The sequence below is a fragment of the Nanorana parkeri genome, unplaced genomic scaffold (assembly GCF_000935625.1).
Source record: "Nanorana parkeri isolate BGI_ZX_2015 unplaced genomic scaffold, ASM93562v1 scaffold735, whole genome shotgun sequence".
In the NCBI taxonomy this organism is placed as follows: Eukaryota; Metazoa; Chordata; class Amphibia; order Anura; family Dicroglossidae; genus Nanorana; species Nanorana parkeri.
In genome coordinates, this window is record NW_017307003.1 from 572,147 (window position 1) to 593,679 (window position 21,533).

General features: G+C 38.9%; 1 protein-coding gene across 1 annotated transcript in view; it reads right to left on the minus strand.

The window, feature by feature from the left end:
• The window catches only part of SNTG1 (syntrophin gamma 1), a 324,127-nt gene that overhangs the window by 51,373 nt on the left and 251,221 nt on the right, over positions 1–21,533 (minus strand). The window contains exons 9-11 of the mRNA XM_018564206.1: positions 20,814–20,916; positions 18,553–18,635; positions 7,333–7,463 (exon numbers count right to left, since the gene is read on the minus strand). Of these exons, the coding sequence (XP_018419708.1) occupies positions 7,333–7,463; positions 18,553–18,635; positions 20,814–20,916 (317 nt within the window). The remainder of the gene's footprint in view (positions 1–7,332; positions 7,464–18,552; positions 18,636–20,813; positions 20,917–21,533) is intronic.

Below are 21,533 nucleotides of genomic sequence, written 5' to 3' on the forward strand. Positions count from 1 at the left end.
CCCCCCCCCCCTTTTTTTTTTTACAGTGTTTCTTGTAACAAATTCCTATCCATTGGATCTGCTAGGCTTCAATACAGAGGTAAACAGAACGTTATGGGTGATATAAAACACACAATTTAATTGTAGTTTTTTTTATAGGATAGGGCAAAGTAAGGGCATCTCTTAGGGTTTTATTGCAGTCTGAGAACTTTTTAGGAAGATTTACCCTACTTGCTATCCAGGGGAAAATGTTGCAACCTGTACAGCAAGTAAGGGAGAATTTCCAACAGGGACACATATAGTAGTAAAACACTGCTGTGTGTTTACCCTATTTAAAAATAGTTTTATTAATGTATGTGTCCTCTTGGAGATTTCTTTCACTTTCTGTCCTACTAAAAGTAACGAGGGCAGAAAGTGAGGAAGAATCTACTGAGGTTCAAAACCTACCCACTTCATCCATTACTGAAAAAAAACGTTTTGGGTGGAACTACATTTTAAGGTGTCTTTTATGTCAAGTCAAGGTAAATCTGTATACCTGATATATTTCAAGTTCTGAATTATGCTTCAGAACCATGTATATACAATAGAAGTATTATTATAGTATTAGTATTATATTATTATTATTTGTATCATCTGGGTATCTAGTCCCCTTCATTTCCAATAAAACCCCATTAGAAATCGGTTTACTTAGTGTATGCAGACATACTAGCAGATTAAATGCAACATTAGTTTATTTTTAAAACCCCACCACGCTACTTTTTAAAAACATTTTCCCATACATACCTTGCATGTAGCAGTCTTCGGGAGAGTCCAGTGACATTGCAGATATTTCCTGTTCCTTCCCTGGAGTGGTGGGTGGTTTTTCCTTCTGAACTAAGGTGCACTTAAATAATAATGTCTGAACGGTACTCAGTCAAGAAAATGCTGTGAGCCCAGAGTGTCTGTATGTTATACCCCCGGAGGATGTGTCCATGACAGCCTGGGCCCACAGGAAGGTGGTTGAAGGGTTCTGGTCATCATTCATCATTCAACCCAGAAGGCAAGCATTAATGGTCCTTGGAGCAGCAAGTCTCCAAGGGACAGTGCCAGGAATAAGGTGAAAGTTGCAGCAGAAGCTGCTCTTTAAAAATGTTTAATTGGCAAGGCAGCATAATAAAAATCAACTAGGAATTTGAGTTAAAGGTAATCTGCTAAAATCATTCACGTGTTTTGCACTGTGTGACTACAACACAATTACAACATAATACTTTGTATCAACTTCATAACAATATCTGCCCAACACTTTTTAACAGTGTTGGTCCAAGTATGGCAGCATGCAGCTATTCTCTTTTTCTTTGTTATAGTTGTTATAACAGTTGCTATTTATTTTCTGCTCCACCATTTGAAAAGTATATTGGGCCATGCCTTAAATCCTCACACATGCACCTCCACCATAATTATAGTACAGTTAAAGGAGAACTATGGGGTCAGTGTTTTTCCCCATAGTTCTCCTTAGGGTAACGGGAGGACACAAACTAGCGTCCTCCCGTTACCCTAAGCTCAGTATACCGCGAGCTACAGCTCGCGGTATACTGTGACGCCGCACCTGGAGCGGATCCCGACGTAGATGACGGGATCCGCCCAGCTGCGTGAGTGACAGCTGGCTCTGCCTATCTAGAAGCAGAGCCAGCTGTACCCGCCCCCTCCCCCGTCCGTTCCGCCAGTCAGCGCTGGCAGATCGGAGCAGGGAGAAGGGAATCCAGCCCCTCCCCCTGTCACGGCAGAGAGCCGTGACAAGATCGAGAGGTGAGGGAAACCGGTATGTGTTCCCTCACCTCCCGATCTACTGAGCCAACCTGTGACAGTCTCATTGTCACAGGTCGGCTTAGAACTATGAGGTGAGTGGAATTCACTCATCTCATAGTTCTCCTTTAAAGACAAGTCATTAAACTGTGCCACAAAGAGATATGAGGCAAATGCCAATGATTGCTTTTATCAGCAAATGCTAAGAGCACACTGAAATGTCCTAATGATCAGTTATAAGTGCATGTTGTGCTTTTGTGTTCCTGTGGAACTGATGCGTTTGTAGAAAAGCATTTGTTTATTATCTAAACAAGCAGGGATGCACTCACAGAATTCAGTGCCTAAGGTCACTTTAAATGAGGGCACCTAATAAGCTGTTGAAGTTTAAAAAGAATATTACAACAGTTCTACGTGCTTCCACACACTATTTAACAACCCTGGAAGGGAGATTTGAAAGATGAAACAATACAATAGGCACTTGCTCTATCCTGCTATGCTTTAGACACAGCTAATAATATCTTTCATACGCAAGGGGTTCACAAGCAGAAAAGTAATAAATCATCTATCTATCTATCTATCTATCTATCTATCTATCTATCTATCTATCTATCTATCCATTGTCATCAACTACATAGAAAGTAAACACTGTGAAAGTGATGTGTCCCATAGAACCCCCGATACTCTGACTTGTAAAGGTACAGTAGGCAGAGTTTTGTTTCTGGTAGAAGTTGAAGAGTCTTTTACATGACTGCTAAAGGATGTCACTGATGTTAATCATGCAATGTTTTTGCTGAGGCCAACATAATGCTCGTGCTGGTTTATTACCTAACAATATGCTAATTTGGTTTTAATGACTCCTCTATATTTATGCTGGATAGCTGTGTGGCCTGCTTGGTTATTAATGCCGGTAGAATTCTAAGTCATTTATCCAGGTGTTCCTGTTTTAAACTTTTCACCAAGGGAGTCTATGCTAATTAATACACAGCATATGGCCATTTTGTAACCTTGCTTTATTGTCAAATGTGGTGTATTCTGCTTGTCTATGTAACATAACTTAGGTTTGGTACATACCTACTGTAAATCATCTAGGAATTTCACATTTCTAAAATAATGGGAATAAAATAAAAAACAATTTAAACATATATATATATATTGTAAATAATTACTTAGTGACCATATTGGCATTTGCTTAAGTAAATATTTTTACCTTTTTATTAACTTTTATTGGACAGTAGTCTCGTGATCACACTTACAGACAACAGTGCAGGCGGGTGGGGGTGGACAGTTTCTGTAGTAGGCAGGCAATTTATCATGTCACACAAAAATGGCAAAGTACATTCCCCTTATGTGCATGCTGCCCTCCAGCAGCAGCAGCTGTAATTTTTATAGCCAGACCCCAGCTGGGAGCCACTGCCAATCAAAACGGGCAGGCCTGGAAAGGGACATTTCCCACAAAACTAACCAAGGGAGTGCTGCTAATCAACACAGGCAAGGGGGGACATGGCAGCAAAACTGACTACAGGAGATACTTGGCGTGCTTGGCGTGATCAGTTTGAAAAAGGAACCTAGGGCAACTGGTAGGATCACCAGATGTTTAGTGGCATCAAATTAAAAATAAGATAGTGACTACATTTTAAAAGACCTTTTTGAGTAACACAACACATATATTTGCTTTTAGTTTTTGGGGTAACATACACTTTAACCTCATTGCTAGGTAGTATTATGGTTGAAGTGAAGAACAGAACTCGTTTGGTGCTATATTACATGCAGTCACTGATCATGATGAGAATCTACATATTAAAAGTTTGCCACATTACTACCTCACAGCATTCAATTTGAATCCCTTAACACCTAATCTGAATAAGATTAAGACATTTACCCTTGGTATGTAAGTGCTGGGTGTTGCAACCCTGGCCTTCAGTATGCAGCCTTTGCTAATGCACAGACAAGAACCTTTAATTGTTTTGGATCAATTTTATTTAAAAGACATCTTTACCGTAACTAACACTTTACTAGCCTCCCTTAATGATCTACACTAACATTCCCTATCCCATCTGCTTGTTTACCCCAAAAATCAAGTATATGGCCAGGGTTGGAAAGCTGCAGTGCAATATGCAGACAAAGTAACATATTATTGACCCAAATAATATTCACTACAAGTTTTCTATATTACAAGCTGCATTTTTTTTATTGACCTGAGTAATGATTAGTTTAATATTTGTGCAAATGTTTATAAAATCAATATTTTCAGAAAAAAATACACTAACATTCATTTTAGTGCGCACAAACAGAATATAATACAGAATCTGCTCAATCTTTATAATTGCACATGCCTGTGAAAGGGAGAAAAAAACTACAGAACCCAAGATGGCCCATATGAGGAGACACATGACAAAGCCTTTACCACTCATCAATTTACTGTTAACAGTGAGCGATGCCTCCAAAATCATTGCGCTCACTCCGACGTTTGTGGCAATATGTAACATGTATGGCACAAGTAGTTATTAGTATAACCACTTCAGGAGTGTGTCATTTATATACTGTACCTATTGTAGTCCTGAAGGGGTAAAATAAATCCTACTGTATGTGTTCCATTGAGCCAGGATTCTGAGCTGTTAGGGTTGATTTACTAAAGGCAAACAGGCTGTTCACTTTGCAAGGAATTTTTCACTTTGCAAGGGACTTTTTTGTAGCTTAGTAAATGTGGTAAACACTCACTTTTCTAAAAATACCCAATTATGTGCAAGGAAATGTTTAAAAAACAGTATTTTTACTTGCAGTTAGGAGAGCTTCATGTCATTTACTAAGCAAAGGGAAAACTGTCTTGCAAAGTAAAAATTCCTTTGCAAAGTGAGCAGCCTATTTGCCTTATGTAACATAGCTCCATAGACTTAGGAAATAAGTGTTTATCAGAACACCATGGCTTTTCACCCAAGGAGAGTGCTTATACCATTGAAGGACCTGAAATACAGGCACCTGGATATACCTGATATGTGATGACAACACTGGAGTAGGCAAGTATGTGACACATCAGCTTCACATTAAGTAACTTCACCAATATCAATGTTTCAATTTAAAACTGTTAGTCTCTTTCTAAAAACATCTCCAGATAGGTACTGTTTTGGAAGAGTCCTTTGGTTAGCCCTTTTCTTTGCGGAGGTGTCCTTTCAGAGAAGTCCAGGAGTGTGCAGTCAGTGTGCTTGTTGGGAAGCCCCAGGCTGAAGCCCTGGCCTAGAGCAGGCGGCCCTTTTAGCAGGCTGAGAGCCTGGAAGTTATGTGTGTGAAGTAGTCCGATGCTTGAGTCAAAGAGCTGGGATCGGGTTACAGAAGAACCTCTTGCTTTGTGGTTGCATTGCTCTAGTAGCTAACACTCCTGGATGCTCAGATAAACCCAGTATCTACTAGCCAGAGAAGCTGCAGGAGACCCAGAACAGCATAGATATTCCACCTTCTCCTGTCCTTTACCTTAAAGGAGAACTATGAGGACTGTCACAGGTCGGCTCAGTAGATCGGGAGTTGAGCGAACACATACCGGGTTCGCTCACCTCTCGATCCTGTCACAGCTCTCTGCCGTGACAGGGGGAGGGGCTGGATTGCCCTCTCCCCGCTCCGTTCTGCCAGCGCTGACTGGCGGAACGGATGGGGGAGGGGGAGGGTACAGCTGGCTCTGCCTCTAGATAGGCAGAGCCAGCTGTCACTCACGCAGCTGGGCGGATCCCGTCGTCTAAGTCAGGATCCGCTCCGGCGTCTCAGTATACCGCTATGGGGAAAAACACTGAGCCCATAGTTCTCCTTTAACAAAGTTAAAGGAGAACTAATTCTTTACAAAGTAAAGAATTTGGAAGTGCATCTACAAGAGTGGGCCTGTATTTGTTACAAGTACAAACTAGTGAACAACCTTGGGACAAGGTATTCATTGAAAGGAGTCGCACTTGGTGCAGGCACTATTGCAAAATAATTCACTCAGAGGAGGCTCAGGATTCCTAGTTTACCTAGGTGCTGTATGAGTAAGTGGATATAAGTGCTGCCAGGAGAGGGTCATCTCACATATTCCCCCCCAAAATACCCTTGATGTAGTGATATAATGATTGTTATTGAAGTCACACTAATCTTTATTGGACTGTCCAAAATATTTATCAATCTATGGTCAACATCTGCCTATAATATTTGATTATTGCGAGTATATGATTTGATTTCTTGTGGGTTTTCTCTCTCCTGTTTCCTTGGTTAGCCAAAGGCAGAAAGGTCAAATTTTCTGATTAGGTCTGTGAGTGGTCATTTCAGATACCGCTGGCTCTCTAATATTCTTGGCTCAAACTAGCTGTAAAAACCACAAACCTTTTGTAAATATGAGAAATATGACATATTGTACTTTTACTAAGTGCGTGGGAGGAACAACTTAAAATAGACAAATTTGTAGCACTATGTCTAAAGAAAATTGATTGAGCAAAGTGTGTAAAACAAGTTGAGGTTAAATAAATAGGATTTTTCATAATACTTCTGAAAGCATTATGTCAATCAACAACGTTGAACAAATAAATGCATTAGATGTCTGTCTCCCCAGAGAATAGTACAGAAATCACAGTGGCTCATCTCTTAGCTTTGATAACACTTCTGCAATGTACTATGTGTACCTTCAATGCTTCTGTAATCACCATCCCCAGTAATCACCATCCCCAGATGGAAAAGAAGCCTGTAATAATACATTTTGAAGTGTCTGTATCCAAGTCACTTTATGTACCAAGCCCTTAACTGACCAAGCAGAGCAGTTTACAGACATATTATTATGTTTTGTGCAGGTTTTTTTAGTGCCAATAGTTTGTCAGACTGTACGTCAACTTTTTTTGCAATCATTTTTTGACATGATAGTGTTTTGCAATTAGACCCATGATAGTAGCAAGGTATCTTTTGGTATAATTGGATACATTTCACCTAAAGATTAAGTTCAGTACTGCAGCAATACTATAAACCAAGCCCAGGCTGCATAATGATGTTGCCTCAAGGTCCACGACAGCCTGGGCTCAGAGGAGGTGGGTTGAATGAAGCTTGTCATCATTCAACCCTGAAGATTGAGACTATCAAGTGGTGGAGAAGTGCCACAGGGACACCTCCAGATTGTAGGTAAGAGTATTGCAGCAAGTTGTTTTATTTTACACTTTAAACAGATAGTTTTGGTTGGAGTTCTGCTTAAGTCTGCCATCAGCAGGCTGGGTGTGTGTTTGACAAAACATTGTTGTTACTGTAAGAATGCTGAAGAATTCTGAGCTTTCCTACTTCTCCGAGTAGCTGTTTACATGGTATACCTTCCCAGCACAGAGGTCAGAGACAACTATTATTATTATTCAGTGGAGAGAAAGAGAAAGGACCTGTTATGTCACCAGACCAACTGAGAAGGAATATATATATAAATAAATATATATTACACACACACGCACACACACACACACACAGGGGAGGATTTATCATAAAACTGACATTCAGCTTTAAATGTTTTTCAAAATTAAATTAGAACATTATTAAACGAAACACAGTGTTAATTCATTTAAATGCGAGAATATTGACATGTTTTACCTGCATAAATCTGTTCCTGTCATATATTGTGATAATCTTGAATGGAGAAGTGGGATTAAGCGGAGATCACACCACCGTTTTTCCCATCTGAGGGCAGGTGATGCTGGCCATGAAGAGCATGACAATGTGTCCTGTCAGGAGAAGGCAGAATGCAATTATTTTATTGTATAACTTAGACAGGAAACCATTGCCAGATCAATGAAGTGCCATTCCTTTGTGTATTTGCCGCTAAAATGATTAGGTAAAGTCATTATGAGTTTTTGGATATTTTTATAAAAGGTTTACATCAATAATGCAATGGTTCTTGCTATATAGTTCACATAATACAAATATAGGCCATATGTTCATTGGCTTCTATCATTACACTTTAAAGTGAACCGAGCATCCAAAATATCTCTCATGGTAGGCGAATACATACAAGTAATGTGTAAGGGTAACCAGGTATTTATTACCTTTTACAGACATTGTAGTAATAACTCTAACAATTCCTTCTATTGCCATCAAGGTTCACTTCAAGGTTTACAAACAATTTTGGGGCAGAGAACAGCAATGATGTGTAATGTGCAATAATCCACCTTACACTATTATTTATCTTCATGTTTCTTTAATGAACATGCTTGTTTGTAGGGAAATTACATGCTGTTCCTGCATTTTGATTCACATTTACTTTAACAAATGTCAGACCAAATATCTGAGGTACCAAAGAAACAGAGCAGGAATATCTATCAATAAATACACTAACTAGTGTATACACTCTCCAGGACTGCTAATTATGCACGTCTCAGACTTCCCCAAAAATAAAATTTTAACACCCCTGACCTTCTTCTTCTAAAGTTTCATAGCAGCATTAGCTGTGGAAGATAGACAGCAAAAATGAATGTCAAGAAGTTGCAGCCCTGCCCAAAGGAATTGACAGAAGACATGTTTGTTCAGGCAGAATGGAGCTTGCAGAAAAGTAAGCTATGGTAAATTGAGAAGACCTTCTAACCTAAGCAGAGTGTCCATGGTTCTTGTACAGATAGTAGGTCACGTAATACTTGTTGTCTGTAGTTGCTCTTCAAAATAATTATTGTGATAACATAAAATGTATCTCCCAGAACCAATTAGACCTCATATAAAACATATTTTTTAGGCTACATCAACCAAATTACTACTCATTTCAGATCTTCTCTAAAAAAAATTACAGATCAAAGCTGAATAATTACTGCAGGCAACAAACACCTTTTCCTTTAGAAAATGTTTCATAAATGAGCCTCTCCATCTCACATCATTGCCTCTCTCCCAACATTATGACTCCGGGATCTATCCATATGAAGTGGATCTTCAGCATAAGTGCCTTGCAATGTTGGTAAACATTACTAACAGTTTTTCCACCTAGTTGTTTATAATGATATGCTTGGTGGAAACTTCAAACACACTGCTATAATTTTTATTTATTGAGTGCAGAGGAAGATTCTGATAACTATTTAACATTATTTATATAATTTCTCACCAATAAATAACATATGTACAAGTCATATCTGTTAGACTCTCTAGAGAAATTGGAACGAGATATTACAAATGTTTAGGTTTTTTTCTGTTTCTATGTACACTCACCAAACTACTTAATAAAAACATCTGCCTATTTTTTGTTTTTACAATTTTCAAATCAGCCAATCATGTGGCAGCAACACAATGCATAAAATCATGCAGATACAGGTCAGAGCTTTATCTAATGTTCACATCCAACACTAGAATAGGGAAAAAATGTGATCTCAGCAATTTTGACTATGGCAAGATTGTTGTTGTCAGATGGGCTGGTTGGAGTTTTTCCAAAACTATTCATTTCTAGGGATTTTCACACACAACAGTCTTTAGAACAATCAATCTCATTCAGGGTTCTATGGAACCCTAGGGTTCCTCTAGAGGTTGCTGCTGGGGGTTTTGATTGGCTGATTAACCTCCTATCCTAACCTCCTACAGACCAGAGCCAGCAGCATGACATCAATTATATTTTATAGCTGTCTGTAAGGATTGCAATCTGACCACCACTGTAAGGTGCACATAAATTCCTCCCACTCACCACCATTGTAAGGGGCATGCTTTTCACTGACCCATGATAAATAATTTTGTTTCCCTAATACCTGAAAATTATTTCACAGGTTGCTCTGGGGTAATATATATTAAAAAGGCAAGGGAGTTTGCTGTATACTGTATATAATCCACTCTTAAACAATAACAGAAGAAATGTTAGGTGGGCCAATTTCTAGAAATTTAGGGCCGAGGTCAAAACCTAATCAATATAGTAAAAAACAAGTCAAGGATAGTGCAAAAGAAACCATGCATTTTATCCCCCAAAGTGATTATTTATTGTTTATTTAGAACAATACAAAAATAATTCTTCCACTTTTTCACACAGTCATTAAATTAGACAAGTCTTAAAAGAGAGCTAAACCTGTTTTTGGCTTTAGTTCTCTTTTGGGTCACAGCCCAGATCTCAATCCAATTGAGAAACCATGGCATGACTTGAAGATTGCTATACACCATTACAACCCATCTAAACTGAAGGAGCTGGGGCAGTTTTGCCCTGAAGAATGGGCAAAATTCCCAGTGGCTAAATGTGCTAAGCCAGGGGCGCCCACTATTTTTCATCTGGAGATCTACTTTTCAAATGACGAGCTCATTGAAGTTATGGGAACCCCTGTGCTAAGCTAATAGAGACATATATCAATAGACTTGCAACTGCAGCAAATGGTGGCTTTTTGGGTGGTGAATACGTATGCACAATATTTCAGTAGTAGGCATGTGATGTAAATAACATAGTACACAACCTCCACAATCCATTTAATTCCATATTGTAATGCAATGAAACAGAAAACCCCACAAAGGGGTGAATACTTTCACGAGGCACTGCATATGACAAAATATCAAATAGAGTTCTATAAGCGAAATAGAAAACAAGGTGCAATATTCAAACCGCTTGTCCAATGAAAAGATGTCCCACAAAAATGCTGTGTGAAAGATAATGAAATATGTCCCATATAATCATTAAGATTAAATCCAACAGAATAGGTAATTATGGCAAGGATTAGGAATAGTTGAAATGCAATGGAAAAAATCAGTCAGTCCACTGATATTAATTAAATCTATGTCAGAATTAAATGTTCCTCAGTATGCATAGGACATAAAGAGAGGTATTCCAAAAAAATCATATAAGTCAATACCATACACTATATTGGGACACAAATGTACCATTCAAAATCAGTCTTTAAGCGCAGGTAGCTTAACACCCTTGCAATGATATACCATCTGAATTCTAAATATGCACAAATTAGATCAGGCCTAGATCCCCCAACTGTTTTTTTTAATGACGACGGGTGTCCCAGCATATTTGTAATTCCTTATTTTTCACTCAGTATTACATTTTCATTGTGTGAAGGGGCAGAGAGAGACCATGTATATGGAAAGGACTTACTTTGTGTAAATATCCATCCCTGTGCCCAGCAGTGATCACCAACTTGTTTCCTGGGCAAGAAATTCACAAAGCCCAAGTAAACCCAAGTCAATCCAAAGTGGAACATCCCATGCCAAGATATACATGAGTGTTTAATCATTCTCCCTTTTGTTTTAAAAGGTCCATGGGTAAGTATTGCTGTAAATACTCAATTAGTAAAGAAAAACAACAGACAGTTGTAGAGGTATTTACCAAAAGGATCATAACCATTGCACTAATTTTTTACATGATACAAATAGTTAAACTGAGTAAATCCATGGTTTATCCATGGCAACGTCATTCATTGTAAAAAGGCCTCTAATTTTAATTTGCTGCTTAACTCCATTATTTAAAAAATTGCCCATAAATTTTGATATTTGGGTGTCAATGTACAATTGCCTATCTCATCATATATTACCAATAATATCACTCCATTCATTGAATCCTTACATCTCAAAATGCAGCAATGGACGATCTTACCTCTAGATCTTGTGGGTAGGGTTAATGTGGTTAAAACACATTTTCTTTCTAAACTCCTATATGTTCTTGCCAACTCCCCCTGTTATGTACCACTATCACATTTCTGGAAAATTTACTCCATTTGCCTATCCCTTCTCTGGAAAGGTCAAAGCCCTAGAAATCATCCAGCTTCCCTGCACTATGGCAGGCATGGCCTTCCCTAATTTTCAGTTATATTATTTAGAGGCACAACTGGTGGTGGTACATGAATGGTTGATTCTATTGATGGGCAATGTGTGGATGGCTACTGAACCTGCCATTGTTAGATCATTTAAATAATTAAAAACACAGTATACAGGGGTTCATTTTTCATTCACCCAGGTCTGGTTTTGATATGTACCACTGTACGTCTTCCTAAATATGTGATTGGAATGCTGAAGGATGGAGATTGGACCCAATCCCCAATTCCCCTTGTGGATAAATCCTTTTGATAGTGAATTGCTTTAACTCCCTTCTGCTCAGTTTTGGTTCTCCCTGGGCATTAAAAAATTACAACATATCTTTAAGTAAGGCACTTTGTTTACATTTTCCCAACTCCAGGAGAAGCGTGGACTCACCCACACCTCCTTTTTAGAGTATTATCAGCTGCTACATGCAGTTCAAACTCAGTTTCGTTCTACATCCTTGAAACCTTTACCTTTAGAATGACTCCTTCATAGAGATGTTTCTTCTAAACTTGTTTTTACATATTATGCTAAATTGAATAGCATTAGATCTCTACGCTTCAGGAAAATTAAACATAAGTGGCATGATCTATGATGATTTCTTCCTTTTGGTCAGAGGTCACTGCCTTCATAGAACCCACTCTGGGTCTTTCTAACATTTGTAACCCTTCAATTTGTTCATTGGGGATGGTGGATGATGTTCCTATAGACGCCGATAGATGCCTACGCTAAACGCCTTCTCCGTATTCTTTTTTCTATGCAAAGACAGCAATAAAATCACTTATGACCACCTCTTCTATTTGACCTTATTGGCCCTTGCAGAGGTATCACCTTCACAATTTCTGAATTATCTTGACATTATTTTGACAGTGAACCTTTATTATTTTTTTAACTACTGATGTCACATTTGTCATATGCTCGATTAGCTTATGCGAGATTGTGTCAAACCTTCCTTCTGTACTATTAAGGCCATTGTCAATAATGCTTACTGTTTATTGTTCACTGTTACTGTTAATTGTGTAGACAGTTGTACTACGTTACCTGCAAAATCAATAAAAATTATCTTAAAGAAAAAAACAATATCCCTGTTGGAAGCATACTCTGTACTTCAACTATAAACAAATCAGCATCCCTGTTGGAACCATACCCTGTAATTCTTTTCCTGGTGACCACAGAGGGAATAAAGTAAAATCTGCCAATGGGCCTGTAAACCAGAAATGAGGAACTGGATTAGTTTTCTCCATTTTACCCAAAGCAACAAAATCCAATCAAATGGTAGAATGTAAAAACTAAAACCCGTAATTTGTAGGAAACACTATGAAATCTCTATTCAGCATTATTACTGGTTAAATAAAAAGCATTAGGAAGAATTCAAGTTATTTTGAATTGAGCCATACCAGCTGTTCGTAAACTACAACTCCCATGATTCCTGTCTTACTTTATTAAGATTTCAGGCTCTGAGTCTCTTTGCCTTGATTTAATTATGTAGGGCACAACAAGTGGTGCCAGCAGGGTATAAATAATTAAGGAAGACAATGCACCAAACTGCAGAGTTCTTTAGTGTACAGAATAAAGAAAAGTATCCCATGACATCTTCATTAGATAACATGAAAATCAAAGCATAGTTTTATTAATCGTTACCAATGAACTAAAAAAACCTTTGAATAGTTTCTGAACCATTTTTTCATCACTAATATAAACCTGTGGGTGTAAAATAATACAACATTTTAAGCATTTTGCTGTACAGAGGGCTCTTCCAAGAGCTTGCAAATTCTCAAATAATGGCTTGCTCTTGTGGTCACTAGGTAAGACCCACCACCTCCCATTTTCTGCACCTCACCACTGGCCAATCAATGTGCTAGCCAATAGGTAGGCAAGGGAAAGAATGGGCCAGACCTGGAAGCTATTTGCATGATGGAGAATCATGGCTTTCTAGGCTACTAGTGCACTTATATAAATCAGAAAGGACTTGTAAGAATTTGGAGTTGCCACCAAAACTTGTTTTAGGGCTCATGCATGTAGGAGTAATTAAATACTTATATCTCAGACAGCTGGCAGAAAGATCCAGTGTGAAAAAAATGCATATAATGGCGTGTAAAGTACTTGCATTTATGTGCATATAGCATATAGAAGCGTAGGTGCAACTGTGAAGTAACTTTTTTCAATATTAAATCCAGATCGAACAAATACACATTGCCCAGCAAAGTATTTATTTACATGTATGCCCACTAATTTACAGTTACTATGTTTCAGAACAGCTGACTCTGACTCTCTAAGCTTGGCTTCCCGAAATTCCTGTCTAGTACAAGATCACAATGGACAGCAGAATCTCTAGCTATCGATCTACTAATTTGGAAAAAGGGAGGAAGAAGGAACAAGGAAGTGACTTGTCTTGCTATGTCCATTTGAGGAGATACACACAATAGGTTGATCTTGCAAGGGAAATGAGCCACCCTAAAACAGGATATCAGGACCAGTGCTCATGGGGCCAGCTGATTCTGCAATAAACTAAAACATTTAAACATAGAGAAGCAGCATCCATTGTAAGTGATTTATTCAGTATCTGAAATAGCTTAAGGCAATATGATTTTAATATTTCATTAATTTATTTCAGCCCCAATATAATTAATTTATGTGTGTACACCCATAGGCATGTGTTTGCACGCATTTATGCTCAAAAATTACACCAGTATGCTCCTCCCAAGCACAGGTTTGGGGCATTTTAGATTATCTAAATCCCACAATGCACATGGACACATCGGCTATTATATAGCTGTGTTCAAAGGGACAACAAATGCTGTACAAATCTAAAAGCTGTGTTTTTTCAGTCTATGTTCATAAGCGGTAACGTGCGTGCCCAGCCAAAACCTTTTTTTCAGCAGATCGGAAGTGAAGGAAGATCTGTAACAGCAGAACAGTCAAACACATTCCAAATAATCCCCACACTAAAACAACCAGTGACTCAGATTTAGACTTACGCTGCAGTTAATTGGACTCTGCACAATTTATGTTTCCTTTAATTAAAACAAGATCTTAAAATCCTTATGCTGATTCTCTCTAATTTCATAAAGAGAATCATATTTCCCCATATGTTCACCTTATTTAAAACTGTTACTTCTTGTCTGGATGACAGCAGGTGTCACAGATATTTCCTAAAGGTCAGAACTGTTATATCAGATATAATGGCCAATGCGTGTTTTCGTTAAAACACATGGTGGCAGCTGTTGCTTAAGTCGGTAAAAGGTTCACTACCGAGTTAACTGACCCCAGTGACGATCACGTTCAGTCTGCTGGCACTTAGATTGTTGTACCGCGAGCTGGAACACCTATGGGCAGGGTAAGGCTGAGAGTGTCATCATCACATAGCAGTTGGTAGTGTAGTGGAGTATTTCCCCTACTATACAGAAAGAGACATTTAGCACAGGTTTCCTCCCTATCCTCTGTTTTTTATCCATTTTTTTTTTTATTTTGCAACTGTGCCTGATCTGCCAGTTTACAAGAGAAGGCAATTTTAACTTGTTGGTGAAGGTTGTCACCTCCAAAATATCAGTCAGTTGTGTGTCACATTTCTGCTAAATGCAGCAGTATACCTACAGTGTGGTTTCAAGAAAAAATATTTCTGAAGATCCATCACTGCTGAGCCTCTGCCTACTAGCTGCTGCTACTAATGCTATCAAAAAACACATCTATGCATTCTGAATTTAATTTTATATTTAGAAAATATCTAAATAAAATCTGGGCAATTTCACTTGCCACAACCAAACAAGGCTGATAACAAAGGATTATTCAAGCTAAGATAAACTCATCTTAAAAGGACCCTTCTAAATGTTTTAATTGTTATGCTAATATATTGATGAATATTGGGATTAAGCTAAAATATAATAAATACTGCAGTTCTGATTGGAAGGATCAATACATGTTTTCTTAGGTTCAGCTAAAGGTTGTAAAAAGAAAATATTTAAATGGTTTGGGAATTGACCTCGATCGCCCCCAATTCGCTGCATGCAACCAGGGGTGAAATGGATTTTTACAATTTTCTTCATCTCTAATCCCAATGGTTGTTTGCAATTATTTCCTTTATTATATTCCCCAGTTTTCCATGAACATTTTTTCAAACAATATCTTCTCCACTATAATTTTATTTTTGTTAATAGTAGCTTGAAAATGGTTTAAATTGTAGTACACACATTCTAGTGTCCTGAAACATATTCGCGTAACCTGTCCTCAAAATACTAGGGGGTCTATTCACTAAGCTGCCGTAGGCAGCCGAGTGAATGACCGACCTAAAGCGAGGTGAGTCGAACGCTGTTCGGCTACTCACTTCAGGCTGGTACGGCTGATTTCGGGTGGCTTCGGGTCGGTCGAACATGCTCAACATGTTCGGCCGACCCGAAGTGCAGAAGGAGTTCGACTCAGCCGATCTAACATGTGGATCGGCTAAGCTGAACCTCCGGCAGGCTACTCGCTGCTGTTCGGTCTATTCTTATAGATGCCGAACAGCAGTGAGTGAATAGGGGAATGCCACTGAGTGGCATTCGGCTCGGCTGTTCTGCTCGGTCCCTCTGTAGTACCGAGCAGAACAGAAAAATAGTTTAAAAAGTAGAAAAAAATAAATAGAAAACGATTGTGCGGAGCTAGCAGTGACAGCTAGCTCCGCCCAAGCCAAAAATGTTTTATTTTTATTTTTTTTCTATTCTGACACGGTTCCGTATCAGAATAAAGAACAAAAAGAAAAAGCAGTGTTTCTCTCCTTGGCGGCCGGGAGCGGGAGACTCCCAGAGCGCCGAGGAGAGTTTGCTGTCTGGAGATCAGTGTCCCTGGTTAGCTGGTAACCAGGGACGCTGATCTCTCTGCAAGTGGCTGGAGCCAGCCGTAACATAATAGTTATGGTAACAGAATGCATTTTTAAGATTTAATTTCTGAGTTTAGTGCCACTTTAAGTAAAACTGTAATGAGAACAAGTTTGCTTCACTGATGCCCAGGATTGGTCTGCTCTCACCTCTAGATCTGACCATTTCTGTTTGGTATACAGTATATCACACTATGGGTTGTCTTCTAGGTGCATAAGATACTTTTAAGATTCATCCATTTTGCGATGCTTAGAATAGTTGGATTTCATGGGAGTCAAGAAGCCACCTGTGGACAGAGTAGTCTAATATGGACTTGTAGTTTTAGATGGACTTTAAGTAATCAACACATAATTTACAACCTTACTCTAGCTAACACTTTCTACAGCAACGGTTTATTTTTCTTTCAGGATAAAGGTTTTTTACTGACCATACTTAGCATGGTCAGTAAAATGGTCTGTTACATTGTTTGTCCCAACCCTGCCGGCTGCAGCTTTTGGCCTATTAAAGAAGTAAAAAAACAGAGGCTCTACTTGCAGGATCAACAGGTAATACAACTGTGTTATGGGGACTGCTGGGATATAGGCATTGGTAGCCTTTACCATGTTTGTATTTTTATTTTGCTCTTAGTTCTACTTTAACTGTCTTAAAATTGGTCATTTTATATAGGATACACTGATAGAAAACCTATTCAAGGATACTCTTTGAAATAAACATTGTGTTAGTAATGTTATTTTTAAAACAGGCAGCTGTGAAGAGTGCATAACTACACAAAAAAAGAAGAGGCTGTTTGTCTTAATATAATATATGGTATTATATCTTATGAAATATAAATCTTTAACACCATTTGTCCACTATGTTTCCACAGCAACAGATGCATACTATAGAGCTTGGCTGTGTCACTTGCTCACCCTAAACATTCCTTAGTCAAGGCTTTCAATTACTCACTGACAAAACATTAAAAAAGAAATGTTTTAGTGGTGACAGATACAAAGACAGCAGTGGCAATGGATTTGCTGAAAATAAGAAACAAAATTTAGACTTGAAGAAAATATGTCATCAATATTTTAAGTGCGCCAACAAATCAGCAGTAAACATAATGCTGTGACTGTGGATGGAGGGAGAAATAAAGAACAATTCCACCTGGTGCAAAATAAATAAATAAATGAATAATAATAAATGGTCACCTCTTTATAAAAAAAAAAGGATTTTTTGTACTCACCATAAAATCCTTTTCTCTGCGTTCATTGAAGGACACAGTGAAGATCTTCATCTCTTACTGATGGGTTATACTGCCACCTGCAGAAGTAGAACACTAGGTACAACAAACAATGCTCAGCCTAGGGGCGGCCCCTGCTGGTGGCCAAACCCCCCATTTGCTAGAGGTAGCTCAGTTATTCACAAAGCAGTAGAAACACAGACATGAACACTAATAGAAGGGTGGATGCTGTGTCCTCTAATGAACGCAGAGAAAAGGATTTCACGGCACAAAAGTACAAAAAAATCCTATTTTATCTTCCATTCATTAAGGGACACAGTGAAGAGCTTCATCTCTTACTGCTGGAACGGCCCAAAGCAATGACAACTGAGGGGTGGGAAAACCAGGAACAACCTAAAAGACCCCTCCAAAACCAACAGCTGCCTGTAAGACTGTATGGCCAAAACCTGCAACCAAGCAAGTGTTGGAAAAAAAAGAAAGAAAAGAAAACATGGAGAACTAAGTTCCCCGTAAGCAAACTAGGTCCACATGCTTTAAAACGAGGCAAAAAACTGAGCTCCCTCTAGGAGATGGGGGGTTTGGCCACCAGAAAGGGCTGCCCCTAGGCTGAGTTTTGTTTATTGTACCTAGCGTCCTACTCCTGCAGGTGCCAGTATAACCAATCAGTAAGAGATGAAGATCTTCACTGTGTCCTTCAATGAACAGAAGAGAAATCTGTGATTATTATATTTTTCTGTATAGGAGCCAGTAAAGAATTGCAACTTTGATCAGTAGATCACGGATGCAATGCTCTGGCTCCTGCAAACTGTCCCTCCCTTATGGAGGAGGGGGTGGCAGTCAGAGTTTTGATTGGGCTTAGGTGAATTGAGTTTACACCAAGCCTAACCTCATCACTAAGCAACATAATTTTTTATTATGCAAATTGTTGTTATTATATTCAAAGTATAACATTTTAACATATTTTGATGTTCTATCAGCTTAAAAAATACAAAGACATACCGTGTTGTTTGGGTGATAGTTTAGATGTAACCCACTGTCACACAGAGGGGATGATGTACCACTGCTTTGGTCACTAGGCACACCTGTTTAAAAACAATATGGATATTAAATTATTGTTTTATCTCTGCTGTATTGCTTATCTATCACTTTACAACATGTCATGGTGGTTATTCATTGTGTTAGAAGTGTTATAAAGTCTTCAATACTGACTAAATTTTAAATACTGACTGTTTCTGTTGAGATTGTATGTCAAACAATACCGGAAAGGAGGTGAAATCTCCCCTTTTGGGAAAAAACACAGCTTTTAAAATCTCACACTTAGTTCCTGGATAGGAATTTAGTGTGCTTACCCCTAACAGGGACATACACAGTACTAAAAACCTGACAGGGGTTCTACCCCTTCCACAATCTATCCAGGATACACTTTAATATATCTCTAGTTTTTAAAAGAGAATTATGGGGTGAGTGGAAAACACTCATCCCCAAATTTCATTTTTTTCAAGTAATCGAGAAAACAAGAGCTTGTTGACAGCCTTTTTTATTCTTGTTAAGCAGGTTTTGCATTCCCAAAGACAGGCCAAATGCAGGTCAGAAGGAGGTCAACTGCAGGTCAAATGCACCTGTCAATGATCTCAGAAGTGCTTCAAGCTGATATCAAAATTAATGCCATCTACATAAGCCCAAAGCCTGTCGGCACTGGCCCTAAATGTGATCGGTTTTTATGGGCAACAGATACTGTACATTATTCTTTTCTCCGGTCTTCATAAATCAGGTGCTTGTTGGATCGGGTTGAAAAGAAACCTGGCATATAAAGATCTTCAGACTGCATCTGACATCATGACCAAAGTTTACTAAGGCCAGCTGAGTAATAAAGGGAAATTCCAGTTTTTGCACACTTCTTCACAAAAGAAAACAAATGTGCATTTATTATTTTTTGCATAGGTGCCAGAAAAGCATTGCTCTGGGGCTCCTGTAGACTGTTCCTCTCATACATGTCCATACCTAGGTACGGACATTCAGTAACACGGACGGGAAGAATAATGAATGGACTACAAGTGATGGAGATGTCACCGCACTTGTATTCCATTGAGAACTACCTTCCCTCTTCTGCAGTGGATGATGGGACTTGTAGTTCCTCCATTCACAAATCCTGTCAAAGGATCTATAAATGGAAGATGTTAAAATACCTGAACAATCTGATTGGATGCAGGCATTGTTTTGAGAGTCAGCGGGGCCGACCAGCAAGATACTGAGGCTTGGCCCATTTGGAGATTCGTTCATCCACACAGTTTAGCGTAGATGGAGGAATCTGTTTCATTTTTTCCATCTGACCATAAAAAATCTGCAGGTAATCTACAGGTGTATGCCCAGCTTTAGCCTTTAAATAAGAACTATGGGGTGAGTGATTTCCACTCATCCTCATAGTTAGAGCCGACCTGTGAGAAAGAATCTCAAAGCATTGTTGGGGGCGCTCTCAGTATATAGCGGGCAAAAGGTTGCTATATACTGAGCTTTGGGGTCACAGGAGGACGTTAATATATGTCCTCATGTGACCCCAAAGAAAGCTAAGGGATAAAAAGGTTACCCCATAGTTCTCTTTCAATGTTCCTGAGTTGGCATTGTTTGATGTGGCTATGGAGGCTGGCTCATTGGCTCGGTTCTGTTTTTTAGCCTTGCCTCTCAGGTACATAAAACTCCATAAATATGTAGATCGCACACAGGTGGTTTGGTTTCAAGGTTTCTTTTATTGTGCAAAATATGAGAAATTGTACAACATAGTCACATTGAGTGGCTTAATGACAACACCGAACCCCAATCATCTGTGTGCAATCTAAATCTCCCTCCCAGAATGTCGATCTGGACTTGATCAACTCCGTAAAGCAGAAAATACAATTATGCACTACAGATTCATAAACATTCTCATGCTTTTCACTTGCCTGTTCTCTCATGTGTCTCCCCCCTCTTTTCAGAAATACGTCTAACTATCGTTCATGGCCTCTTTAAAAATTCCCTGTGCTCCTTCTTCTCTTCCTTGCTGTAATTATTTTACTCCTTCATGTCTTTCTCCTGTAATTTTCTGACTCACCTCATATCATCCCCTTACTACACATGTCAAGTGTTCAGTGTCTTTGACAAATGCATTGCATTTTCCCCACCATTTAGCATGACATGAGCTACATTTGCACATGCAGAAAGGTTATGAGTATTTATATAGAGTGCCTTAATATGCGTCAGAAGCCAAAAGCATTAACAGCACTTACAAGCACAGTCTTCATTTATCGGTAATTTAAGGAAAGCCGGCGCCCTTTTTAAAAACGAAACAGTTAGTGTAACCTCTTCTCCGGCATTTCGTAAAACTTGAACCTAGAAAACAAAATGGTTAAATCTCTTTAGCTGCTCCTACTCCTTATGCAGATGAGACAGTCTTTATTGCATTATCTAGATCACATGGTTCATGAGTTATATTAGCCTTACATGTTTACCATTGAAGAGGATAAGAGCCATCAATAATACAGTCAAACATATATATATTGGCCCAGCTTGGCACAATGTGAATATATATATATATATAATCGTGTCAGAGCAAATGCGGTGGTATCGGATTGCTTGGCTGTAGATGACACCCTGTTTAGTGTGATTAGGATGGAAGCTGGGTTAGTGCACATTCCAGCTTCCATCCTAATCACACTAAACAGGTTGTCATCTACAGCCAAGCAATCCTATATCACCGCATTTGCTCTGACACTGAGGACAGAGACAAACACCTGAGCAATCTGGCTGATGCATTTCGGCGAAAGGGCTATAGGGAAAAGACTATTCTAAAAAAAAATGAATCTGCCCTAAGAACACTACAGGAAAGACTGCTACAGTACAAAGAGAAGAAAAACCCAACCAGGACCCCTCTTGTAGTTACCTACAGTGGCGTAACAACCGGGGGGGGCAGGGGGGGCACTTGCCCCGGGCGCAGGACTGAGGGGGGG